Source organism: Desmodus rotundus, unplaced genomic scaffold (genome assembly GCF_022682495.2).
Source record: "Desmodus rotundus isolate HL8 unplaced genomic scaffold, HLdesRot8A.1 manual_scaffold_177, whole genome shotgun sequence".
NCBI lineage: Eukaryota > Metazoa > Chordata > Mammalia > Chiroptera > Phyllostomidae > Desmodus > Desmodus rotundus.
The window spans coordinates 25,162-38,252 of record NW_026527233.1 but is presented as its reverse complement, the minus strand read 5'-3'; the positions used below and the strand labels follow the sequence as shown (position 1 = coordinate 38,252).

Sequence of the window (13,091 nt, the reverse complement as noted above, 5' to 3'; positions counted from 1 at the left end):
CAACCTCTAGAATATCTCACAGTACAGAAAAAGCCTCTTTTACACCAGTTTCAGGTCAGTTTTCTTCTGCCACCCACCGCCCCTCGCTGACTGCCTGGCCTGGCAATGCCGGTGCGGGCTGGTGGACTGTCAGCTTACTCATTCAGAAGGTAAGCCCAACAGACGACCACAAGGCAGTAAAAGCTGCTGACAATCCTGGAAGCCATTCAACAGGTACACACAGACGGGTTTTTTCAACGCCACGTAACTCCTCTATTAGCACAGCCAATAGAAATGTGACTGAGGTGGCAAACTGTTATTTTGAAAGCTGGTTAAAACTGGTAAATATACCCATCCTTAATTATCATCACATAAATACGTAGAAGCACGATTTGCTTTTTGATTAAATGGAGCTGAGAGGCAGCTGTGGAGGATTCTGCTTAGGGTTTCTGAACTTGAGCTCTTCTATCAGGTGAGATAAACTAGAGATGTCATTCTTTTTTCTGTTTGGCAATGGGTATGCTTGTTTTTCCAAGTCCTGGGTAGTAAGCGAAACTTCCTGGAAGCAAGCTAGACTACTGGGGAATTTCCTAAAATAGAGACCAAAGCTCTAAAGCAGAGTGGACAGCTGCCTGGTTGGAAGAATAGCCTGAATCTGGACAGACTGAGAACATCTGGGTGGAAACGGCTTCCTTGCCCAGCCCTTCCCTCAAATGTGAGGTGTCAGCAGGGCAGCCGCACAACTGCCTGGCAATGCTAGGTGACTGATGACCTTACTCTTCCTCCTGGAGTCTGGGACTGGCAGTCACAAAGCCCACAGTGGGAATACCACGTCACTCCTGACCCAGGGATCACCCACCAGGCCACCAGAAACTGTGTCTCTCAGCAGCGCTCACTTGCGAGCTATCTGGGTGGGTCACACTGACACCGCGGTCAGCGATAGACCCCACGTGCTCCAGACTGCGTGTGAGCACCTGGGCCTGTGTCCCCTCCTCACGGGCTCGGCCCGAGACAGATGGGTCGGCTGGGACCCCGTCCTGCCCAGTTTTGCACCTCGATCTGCTGCTACACATGAGGTGCGGCTCCTTGGGTCAGCTGCTAGTAAAGGACAAGGAATACCATGTTTAAATCCAAACCATGAGTTGCTTACAATCTTCAGAAGCACTAAAGACTAACGCGAAATGGGAAAAACAAGCAACCTGGTATATTTATTTAAAAATCAGTGTGGTGACTATTATTCTGCTCAGATCCTTTACAGAGGTTTTGAAACTGCCTGTTTTCAAGTGCATGGCTAATGGCGTACACGGCGAGGAGCTGGTTATATCCTGGACTCTGGTGAGCACAGAGAACACAGCACTCATCTGCAAAGATCAAACACCTCGCTACTCGAAGTGTTGCCCGTGAACTGGCAGCTCGGGCATCGCCTGGGAGTTTGACTGGCCTGAATGAGAACAAGCATTTTAATAAGCCCCCCGCAGTCAGCGAGCCCAAGAAGCCTGAGAAGTTCTGCTGTAAAGAGCCGGCATCAGTCTCAGTGCTAACTAGGGGGCTCACTGGTTGTGTTCCCTTCATATAAACACATTATTTGCAACAAAGTGTTCTATTATAAAAGTGGCCAAGGAAGCACAAAAGGATACTTTGTTCTTTATTTTCCCCCTAATAAAAGAAATTTATAATTCAGACATCCTAAGAAAGACAAAATGACTTAAGTTTATGGTATCTAGATTTTCAGAAAAATTCTTGGGCTGGTTTTTGGTTCTCTTAAAAGTTTACAAGAGCTAAAAGCTTTGAACAACAGAGGAGAGTAGGGCTCTCCTTTCCAAGTCTCCCAAGAAACAATGGACCTGCCTTTTGAAGGTTGATGGTGCTGACGTGCAGTTTCTTCATGGGTCCCGTTTCCACTGGTCCACTAGCCAATGCATCCCCTTGGCCGCTCCTCAGCATTCGATGCTGGTAAATCAAAGGGTCCTCCTCTTCATCGGCCAGGGTGTAGCCCTGCAACCAGAGATTTGTAGACGAAACCTGCAACTCCACGAGGTGCTCCCAGTTTAGGAAACATCCTCGAGCCTTGGGAGGTTCACACCTTCCAGAAGAGCCAGGATTTAAGTAGGAATGGCTCTGTGCGTGGACAAAGTGAGGCTGCATTCCTGCAGACCAGTCTGTTGGCCACTCTTGGCCACTGACAAGCACTGACAAGAGTGTGAGCACGGGACCGGCTGAGAGGAAGCAACTGTGAGCGACGATGAAGTGATGAGGGTGAGGCAGCCAAGAGCCCATGGCTGTGCTTGTGTGGCCCGAGAAGGATTGTGACATATTTGAATGGTTTAAAAAAACCAAAACAAGAGTCATATTTTGTAACACATGAAAAACACCAGAGCATCCTATTTTGGTGTCCACAAATAAAATATCACTGGTATGTCACCAGGCTCACTTGTCTACGTGTGCATATGGCTGCTTTCAGGCCACAGTGGCAGAACTGAGTGGTTGCGACAGAAAGAAATGTCCTGTCCTTATAGAAGAGGTGTGCCAACCCCTAGCTGAGAAGTGAAAAGGCAGACATACTCCCACAGCTAAGGGGACAAGAGCACTAAGAGGAAGGACAACGGGAGACCTGGACACAAAAACAAAGGGCAGTTCACCTTGACAATTCTGCAGATCAGGACGTCATAGCGCTGATGGTTGATTCGGTGTCGCACCAGAACTTTATTCACCATTGGAATGAAAATCTGGTACTGTGAAGGTGAGGAAGGAGATGAGAAATTGTTACTTTGGAGAGTGGGAAGAAGAGAAAACATTACATTACATTACACTACATTAGAGCCATTTCTTCTGGGCTCGGGGCTAGCCCCGTGGTATTCAGAAGAATCGCTTTCTACCCCTCCTGCTATAAATCCATCCCCATCATCTGCCACCTGGGTCACTGCAACAGCCTTTTAACAGCCCCTCTGCCTCCACTCTTGGCCCAGTCTGTTCTTCCACATGGCATTGACAGTAATCATTTAAAAATATCCAGTCACATCACAGTCATCCTGTGCTCAAAATCTTCCAAACACTCCTCGTCGTGGCTCAGAGTAAAAGCCAAAGCACTTACAATGGCCACAACAGTGATGTGCAAATGGCATCAGCGTCACCCGGGGGTGGCGTGGGGTAAGGGTGGTCTGGGCGGAAGGCTGGGGATGTGCATTTCTAACACGATCCAAGCTATGCGGATCAGGGCACCGCTCATCTGGGGTGGCATTTCGAGAACCACTGGCCCACCATGCCTAGTTTCCACGCCCCACCTCACCTTGCCTTATCTCGAACGTTTTCCAAGCACTGTCCCCCTCCCTCCTCTGACGTCATGCTGCTCTCCTGCTGTTCCTTGAACCCTCCAAGCACGCTGCGTCTCCCACCCTTGCATTTGCTAGTCCTTCTGCCTGCGTCCAGCTCTCTGGGATTGGGCCTTTACTTTATTTAAGTCTCTGCTCCAAGGCCCACTATCAGAGGTCTTCCCTGTCTGCTCTGAATAAACAGCATCTCTCCCACTCCCACCATCACTCTGAGACACACTGTGCTTATTAGCTGTGCTTCATTGGAATGCAAGCTCTGTGAGAACAAGGACATCATTCTGTTTGCTATGTCGTCCGCACGGCAGCACTTAACCCACACAGGGGGCTCAATAAATACTTGCTAAATATAATAAATGAAGGAAAAGGGGGCCAATAATGCCTAGTTTTCTGAGAGAGGTATGAGGCCAACAGGCTAACAAATGGGGAAGTTCACACAGTCCTCTTCCCAAGGGCAGGCAGACAAGCGTGCCTGTTTGGGCTGCCTTACCTTCTTCCCCAGCTGAAAGACAAGGGAAGACAGCGTGTCCATGGCTGTGGGACGCAGCTCTGGGCTCTGGTCCAGGGTTCGAACGATTGGGTGAATGATCCGGGAGGCGTAGTCCGTGAAATCCAGGGATTCCGTCAGGCGGTCGACCGTCTCCAGAGCCGCCCTACGACAATCGCTAAGGTACAGCAATCGCTCACATACAGTCCCGAAGGAAGAAGGGGTTGAGGGTCACCTTCACAGTCAGCACCAAACGGGAAGGGAGGGCTTCTCAGGTACTTTGGGTGACAGGGACCCAACATATATTCCAGAGGGGTGGGGACAGTTAAGATTTCCATAAACCTGGGACATTTCTACACTAAATAATGGGCATTGATATAACGACAAAAAGACGGCCTGGGAACTTACACAAAAGGACATTTTCAACAAAACATTAAAAGCTTGATGACTGTTCCTCCCAAAGGGCAGGTGCTTACTTTCGAGATGGCAGTGGAACTTCGGGGGCATCAAACAGCTTCACGATGGGGGGCAGCAACAAATGCAGGTAGTCGTCCAGGTTGGCGCCAAAGAGCTGGATGGCAGCCAGCAACTGCAGAAGGGAGCGAGAGCGCGGCAACAGACAAGGGCAGCGGCGTCAGCATCGAAGTACGTGGGGGGCGGTGCACTGGGTAATTCACTGAACTTCTGGGGGGACTCCGAAAAGCCTTTATTAAGTGGCTTTGAACTACATTCTTTTGGTAGCATCTTCTCCCTTCATTTATTTTGCTTACATATACTTTGCTTTCTGTGAGCTTATTTCAATTGGTAAGGAACCTGTTGCTACACAATAGAGAAATCTAGTCTGGGATAAAACATGTACCGAGAACATTTACCAAAACAAAAGGATACTCCGGGAGGACTGTAAACGTTCTGCAGACTGTGAGCTGTGCGCAGCAGGTGTTACACTCTTTGGACTCAGTCTTGTGGTTAAGCACCACCCTGTCACTCAGAACAGGGTCTCGTCTCTTAGCTGACCTTCAGGGATGCTGGGAATCTCTCTAGAAGATGCCCTGGCTACTGACCTTGATGGAGACGATGCGGCCTGGGCTGTTGTCATGCATGAAGACCCGTAGCATGTGCGGGATCAGCTGGGGCAGGTAGAGCTTAAATTCACCTCCAAGAGCGACCACGATTTGCTCAATGAGAAGAATGATTGTGCTCTGGATTGAGGTGTTCATGACCCAGAATTCCTGTAAAGAGGGAAGAGACAGGAGCAAAGCCAGGTTCCCCTCTGCCAAAGTATGAACCAGGGAACTCAGATGGCCGAAAGGAGCACAAATGTAGTGAGCACGGTCTGCCCCAGCGACAGTGACCAAAGGAAAACTGCGTTTCTCTGAATGCACAAGGCCACTCCGCTGCTCTGTGCTTTGGCCCCACTGCTCTTTGCGTAGAATCCCACCTCTTGCTCGGCTAAGCTCTATTCTTCTAGACCTGGCTCAGATCTCACTTCTTCTCTGAAGGCTTTCCTGTTTCCACGAGCCACTTTGGGTCCCTCTGCCCTCCTCTTTTCTACCGCCCGGAATATTCAGTTTTCTTTGCAACCCTTCCTCTACTAGACCGTAAGCGAGTTAAGGGCAAGAACCCCTTTGACCCATCTCTGCCTCCCCAGAACCTAGCAGAGCACCTGGCATACTCAGCCACTCAACGCCACCTTTACAGGACGGACGAACGACTAAGTCTACGTCACCTGGAGCGCTGACGTCATCCAGGGCAGATGCTTTACTTTGGGTGGCACCTGGTCTCTCCCAGAGGCCGACTCCACTGTGAACAAGGTTCCCGATCTTTCTGAGTTTACGCTTTGCTAGTTATCATCTGACAACTGTCCCATATCATTTTCAGGCCTGGGTAGTGCCACAGACGAGCACTTTCTATACCCGTATAATTACATTCTACATAACTTACGAAAACAAAAACCTGGTTGTTTGGCCACAGATCCTGCCTCGGCACTGCAAGGCAAACTGGTCCGAGCCTCTGACTCCAGGGAAAGCTGTCATTGCAAGTCAATAAGAAAGGCAGTTGCCTCCTGCCTTCTGTAGAACCTCCAGAGTAGAAGGTTTACTGCTGACAGAAACTCCAACGAGGGCAACACATGCCTATTCACACCCACAGGCCCCCGATAACTCAGAGTGGAAACCAACCAAAACAAAGGATAACTCCTCAGGGGAAAGGTGTTAGAGAAGCATAAGGATTCTCCTCTTTACATTTTTTTAAAGTGTAAGAGTTCAGAAAGTGAAAACCACCCAAAAGATGCTGGTAAGACCTTCTTGCTTTCTGAAAAAGCTATTTTTCTCTGAAGAATTTTTCTCAAAGAAACACCACAGATTTCATGGCCTCCGCAGTTTTTCCGATGTTCGTGCACGCGAACTGCACTCTGCCTTCTTTAGGGAGAGCCCCCCTTCTCCCCACTGCACTACCGTTGGCCCCTACGGGGTCTCTTCTACCTCAAAGACGCCGGCAGCCCGCCCGGGGACGCCGCCGGATCACTGCTCACAAAGGCTGCTCTCCTCCTGGGCTCGAGGGAGCTCATTAAAGCCCAGGACTGACAGCCGGAACAGGAGCCCCGTTGCACCTCCTCTATCTCAGAAGAAATGAAAGCCGTGTTTTGCAGGTGTGAGGCTCCCTGCCTCACACCCCGATGTTTTGGTCGTTAGCCTTTTTTGGGGAATAAGTCACAGATCACTTCAGCTTCAAACCACAAGCACACCGCTCCCCCCTGCCTGGCCCCCAGCACCAGGCCCCTCTGCATTCTGCCTAAGGCTTCCTTGTTCTGTTTGGAGGCCCTCTGCGGCAGGAGGCAGGAAACAGAGCAGCTTGAATTATTCATACACGCAGGAGTTTTTCAGCTGAGACCAGCCGCTTTGATTTTAGTCCTGCTGCTGCTTCCACGCTAACTACAAAGGTCTGGTGGAGAAGGGCCGAAACCACTGGAAGAACTGTCTTCCAGTTCCGTGAGGACACAGCCATCTCTGCAGAGCAACCTTCCCGACAGAGACATTTAAATTACACAGAACAGCAGGATGCAGGCCTCCCCCGAACAGAAAATCGCCACTGCCGTCAGATCAAACCTGGGACGGGAGCCGTTCCTCAAATGCCACCGCAGTCCGAGGCGGCACCTGTGCTTCTCAGTGCCTGGCGGGAGTCCACCGTATTCAAGAGCGTTGGGAGACCCAAGCCCAGGGCTCTCAGGGCCCCAGCGTCCTGGGCTTTTGTGGGAACAGTGGAGCACCACTGGGATGTTAAAGTGAAATGGCTTTGTTCTGTGTGAGGCAAAGAACTCAGGAGCCTATTTCTGGCAGAACAACTACCTCGGGTTCCTCCTCAGACTTCACACCTGTTCTCTTGTACCTGCAAGAGATACCTGCAGCCAACAGCCCCCGCTCCCCCACTCCCCCACTCCCTTTCATAACCTAGCAGGACACCTTCCTCCACTTTATCCTTGTGCCGAGAGCTCCACCCATGAGAAAACGCCCGTGTTATCCAAGCCTGTTACCCCCGACCCACACAGTGAGGGACAGGCCAAAGCACTAGCTTCTACTCACTCTCATGAGGGTGACAATTTCGTCCATGTAAGGTCTGATGTGGCTCTTCACAAAGGACACCAACATTCCCAGCTGCTGGAACAGAAACTGAAACGGGGAAGAGGTCAGCAAGTTGGCCCCAGGCGGGACCCAGAATCCCCAGGTTCACCCTCAGTCCGTGGCAGTGAATGAAGACAACCGTGGGATCCATTTCCGCATCACTCCTCCTACTGAGGATAAGCTTCAGAGAATCAGACTCCAGCCCCTTGGTAGTGATGGGCGCGGGGCGGGGGGTGGAAATGACGGCCAATGGCGTCACACACCAGGCAAGCCAGCCACCGCAGGGCGGGGCTGTGGTGCCAGACGGCTACTGGGAGCCACTCCAGCACCGACCAGCTCTGTGAGCTTCCTTTCCCCTCTGCGCCCAGCCTCTTCATTGCGAACATAACAGTGTTCGTCTCAAAGGCTTGTTGCAAGAGTTAAGTGGGGTAACACCTGGAAAGCACTAGAACAGGGATACGAATACCGCTAAGTGCTCCATGAACATCAGCCATCATTGAAGGATTTCTGGAGTCACCAGACTTGAAAATGAACATGAAATTTTAATCAACTGTAAATGCACCTTTTGTTTATTCAGCCCTAATTCACTACTGCTTACTTTCTAAAATAAATACAGCTAACAATTATGGGCACTGTAGTTCATTTGTAGTAATTAATTAATTAGGTCTTAATTACATAACTGTCTCTAAGAAATTATGAATCAATATAGCGAGCAAATCGGGGAGGGGATGGGATAAGGAAATTCTATTAGGTTGTTACTCCTTGCAATTGTAAGGAGAGATGCCATCCACTAAATAAAGTTGGGAATAAGGAGGGCTTGGGGAAGGGAAACCCCAAGTACTTTCCAGGTTAAAGAGGTCTTCAGGGTGTAGTATTTATTTGGTTATGATCTTCTGAGAGTGCTACATGTATTAGGTAGCAAATCACATTTTAAATGCCCTCCCCAAAAGATTTTTACGTTCTCTATGCCTTAGCTTCACTCCATTAACAAGAATAATTTAGCGATGAACATGCTCATTTTTGCTCTTATTCACATTTTGAAACTGGGCTAAATTTGGAATAAATAAAAAGTGTTTCAAACAGTGAGTAACAAGCGCAGTAAGTGTTTCAAACAGGCAGTAACAGAACACATGCCGGAAGCGGTGAGACCAGCAGGCCCTGCAGGACTGGGCTCACAGCGAGCCCGGACTAACTCTCACGATGGGGCACCAGTGCCTTCTAAGGTGGTCGGACCTGGTCTCTGCATGGCACAGGGTGGACTTGCTACACAGAGCTGTCCCTACCTATCTCCTGGCCCCTCCTCACAGACTCGCTGCTGACAGCTTCTGTGAAATGGTCCCTATAAAGTATACTACAGAAATCAAGGGACGTGCGGCTCTGTAACGATTCTTCAGTGGGGTGGCAGTGTGGGCAGGGACAGCCGTGACACGGAAGGACAAAGCCTCCTGACCCTGGCTGTCATTTGCTGTGAAGTGTAAGTGGGCAGGTGACAACGCAGACAGCACAGCAAGCAGACAGGCAAGTGCCTCACTTGCAGGTGAGGGGCCCGGCAACCACCTCTTCTCTTCTCCCTCAGGTTCCCCCACAAGTTGTTTTCTTCCCCCCGAACATGAGTGTTCTCCCAGAACACATGGTTTTGTTCCTAAGATACAGTGGGTTAGACCTCCTCCCAAATCCCTTGCTATGAAAAGGCTAAAAGTAATGCATAAAAGATAACAAATGTTGTTACTATGCTATCAGAACTGAACCTTGTGACATAAACCCAGACCTTCACAGGGCTACCCATGAAGAGGAACGGGGAATCCCTGCTTCCACCCCACCGTGCCCCACCCCAGTTGGTCCAGTGGCAAAGGAAACGAAGAAATCTGTCAGTTTTGGTGTGAGGTCCAGGTAGAAAAAAGTGTCTTCCCTACAAGTTTGTGATTTCAGGCCACTTTCACGTGGGTTTAGGGGGTTATTTTAACCATCTGTGTGGCCTGAGAAACTCTAAGCCAATAAGTTAACTTAAAAGTTCTCCTGGATCACCCAGCAGAAGCGAATGTAAACCCGGAGCAGATTTTCCAGTATCGCTCCAAGGAAAGTCCAGATGATATGACGCACGCGTCCAGAACTATACAACCCCTGGGCCGAATCAGTGTGACTTGGCACAGATAATAAACAATAGAATTAAATGCGTCAAGGGTTTTCTATATATTAGAACTACCAGATGGAAAATAAACAAACCTGTTTAAAAATGCTTAAAGAAATAAGTGAGAATAAAAACAGTGAATAAGAAATAGGATACTACCAAAAGATACTAGGCATATTTGAAAGAACATAGGATAATTTTAGAAATTAAAAAAAATGTGGTTAAAACTAAAAATTCAATGACAGGTCAAAACTAAGTAGCTGAAGAATTATCAAAAAGAAGATAGACCTACTTTGGTGAAGGAAATAGACATGCAAGTCCAAGAAGCACAGAGAGTCCCAAAAGAGATGGGTACAAAGAGGCCCACTCCAAGACACCTCATAATTAAAATGCCAAATGTTAAACATAAAGACAGAATCTTAAAAGCAGCAAGAGAAAAGCAGTTAGTTACCTACAGGGGCGTTACCATAAGACTGTCAGCTGATTTCTCAAAAGGAACTTTGCAGGCTAGAAGGGACTGACAAGAAATATTCAAAGTCATGAAAAGCAGGGACCTACAGCCAAGATTGCTCTACCCAGAAAAGCTATCACTTAGAATCTAAGGGTAGATAAAGAGCTTCCCAGACAAGAAAAAAACTAAAGGAGTTTATCATCACCAAACCATTATTATATGAAATGTTAAAGGGACTTATCTAAGAAAAGGAAGATCAAAAATATGAACAGTAAAATGGCTATAAATACATATTTATCAATAACTGAATCTAAAAAACAAACTAGACAAACAAGAAGAGAGACAGAATCATGGATACAGACAGTGTTTTGATGGTTGCCAGGGGCCAGGGGGGAGAAGGGTGTAGGGGATGGGTGAAGAGGTAAGGGGATTAAGAAGTACAAATAGGTAGTTACAGAACAGCCATGGGGACATAAAGCACAGTACAGGAAATGGAGCAGCCAAAGAACTTACGCACATGACCCATGGACATGAACAGTGGTGGGGGGATTGCCTGAAGGAGTTGGGGGTGCTGGGTAGAGGGAGGCAAAGAGGGAAAAAATTGGGACAACTGTATTAGCATAATCAAGAAAATATTTTTTAAAAAATTTAATGACAGGTAAAAACAACAGAGCTGAAGAATTAACACAAAATAAATGTAGGGAATGTGTCTCTGAGAGACAAAGACGAAAAATATGGACTGGAACTTGAATCTGGTCAAGCCTCTAATCTAACCCGTCTACAAGCAGTTGAAAGACACCTTGAAGATACAGTCAGCCAAATCCAGAATGAAAATTCTATAGGACAAATGACCTGGTTTCTTCCACAAATACATGACATGAAAAAAAACTGGAGGAAAATGAGAAAAAAAAGAGAGAGAACTGGACATGTACAAGGTAAACCAACTACCATGTATAGACCCTATTCGAACTGATTTGAATAAACAAAATGTAAAACGAAATTTTTAAGACGAACAAGAACACCTGAAGAAGGACTGATCTTAAATGATATTAAAGAATTATGTTAATTTTATGGGTGTCATACTTTAGTTATATGGGGAAAAAGTATTTACTGGTGAAATAATATAGTATCTGAAATTTCCTTTAAAATACACCAGAAAAGTGTGTGTGTGTGTAGGGGCTGTGAAAATTACATGAAACCAAATTGATAAAATGCTAATAACTATTGATGAGTATGAGAACTTAATATAAGTTGTCTACTTTTATGAATGAAATATTCCATTACAAAATGTTTAATAAATTAAAAGTAGCCAACAAGCATCGGGCAAAAGATAAGGAAATGAAAGCTCAAGCCAAAAAAGGACAGAAAAGAAAATGAGCAGAAAAAGCAGGCAGAAGTAAAGCACTAAGCGGATGGTGGATGTAGCGCCTTTGGCGCGTAGATCAGCAATGACGGTAAACGTGATCAGACTGGACGCGCTGATTAGAACACAAAGATTTTCAACATGGGTTAAAACAACAACCCAGCTATATTATTAAGTACATTACAGACCACTCTCAAACAAAAGTCACAAGACAGTGAAAAATATAAGGATAAGACATATACCGTCCGAAAAAAGGGCTGGTGTAGCAATATTAGTATTAGGCAAAATAAGGTATTAAAGATAAAAAGAGTCACTGCAAAACGATAAAAGATGGAGTTTGCCAGGAAGATAGGATGACTTAAGATTTTTATGCACCTAATAATGTAATTCAAAATATGTAAAAGAGAATTGACAAAATATGAGAAATTAACAAATCCACTATTGTAAAGGGAGATTTTTACTTCACTTCTCTCAGAAATTGATAGATTAGGCAAACAAAAAGTTAAGGACACAACCGATCTGAACACAGTAAGCAGCAATCTAATGCCAAAGGGAGAAGCCCGTGCGTGACATCAGCCAGTCCGCACTGCCCGTGAGCACAGAGGGAGCGCTGTTCAGAACTGACCGAGCACTGTCAGACCACTAGGGCAGTTTCAGTGAACGTCAAAGAATCATAAACCCAGTGCCATAAAGACAGAAAGGTACCACAAAAGAAATTAAAAATTCTTGAGTCTGCAAATTAAAACACCCACTCTTTCAACGGTGAAAGAAGAAATCATAACAAACGTTAGAAAATATTTATTTCTGAACAGTAAGGAAAATGCTCCATTATGATTCAGCAATAAAAAAAGAATGAACTACTGACATATAACACGATATGAGGGAGCCTTAAAAGTATTCTGTTAGGTGAAAGACGCTAGACAGACAGACAGACAGACACACACACACACACACACACACACACACACACACAGGATTTCGACTCTGTGAAATGCCCAAAAGGCAGGTCTCCAGAGACAGAAAGTGGGGACATGGTGACCAAGGGTTGGGGGAGAGTGGAAAGTGACTGCGGATGGGCAGGAGGTTTCTTTCTGGGGTGACGGAAAGTTTCTGAAATTAGATTGTCGTGATGATTACAAAACTCTGTAAATATACTACGAATTACTCAATTTACACTTAACAAGATTTTATGGTGTAAATTTCAACTCAATAAAGTTTTAAAAAGTTTTGAATGAAGCTAAATTACACTTGGAATAAAATTTACAGCTTTAACAGGTTACGTTAGACAAGAAGACTGACAACATAAAATTTTTTTAGAAGCTAAAAAAAGAAAATAGGAGGAAAATTATTATGAAAAAAAAGCAAAGATATGAGAGAAGATCAACAAAAGCAAGTTCTTTGAAAAAGAAAAATATTGACAAATCTCTAGCAAGAAATTAAAATATAAAAGAATAGTGTGAACAAATTCATGCCAACAGATTTTTACTGTTTAGATAAAATAATTTCTTAGAACAATATGACCAAAACTTTCTCAAAAAGAAACTAAAAAATTAAAGATTTTTGAACTTAGAGTTAAAAAAAAAAAATTACAGCCCTGGCTGGGGTGGCTCAGTGGACTGAGTGCCACCTGAGAACCGAAAGGTCGCCGGTTCATCCCTGGTCAGGGCACTTGCCGGGGCTGCAGGCCAGGTCCCCGGTTGGGGGCGTGTGGGAGGCAACCGATCAATGGTTCTCCATCTA

The 13,091-nt window shown here is 46.2% G+C and overlaps 1 protein-coding gene across 2 annotated transcripts in view; it reads right to left on the bottom strand.

The window, feature by feature from the left end:
* MTOR (mechanistic target of rapamycin kinase) overlaps nt 1-13,091 on the bottom strand; it is a 108,841-nt gene that overhangs the window by 70,712 nt on the left and 25,038 nt on the right. For both annotated transcript variants that reach the window (XM_024554227.3, XM_045190519.2), the window contains exons 20-25: nt 7,371-7,457; nt 4,854-5,021; nt 4,269-4,381; nt 3,796-3,958; nt 2,619-2,711; nt 1,828-1,974 (exon numbers count right to left, since the gene is read on the bottom strand). In XM_024554227.3, coding sequence (XP_024409995.2) covers nt 1,828-1,974; nt 2,619-2,711; nt 3,796-3,958; nt 4,269-4,381; nt 4,854-5,021; nt 7,371-7,457 — 771 coding nt within the window. The remainder of the gene's footprint in view (nt 1-1,827; nt 1,975-2,618; nt 2,712-3,795; nt 3,959-4,268; nt 4,382-4,853; nt 5,022-7,370; nt 7,458-13,091) is intronic.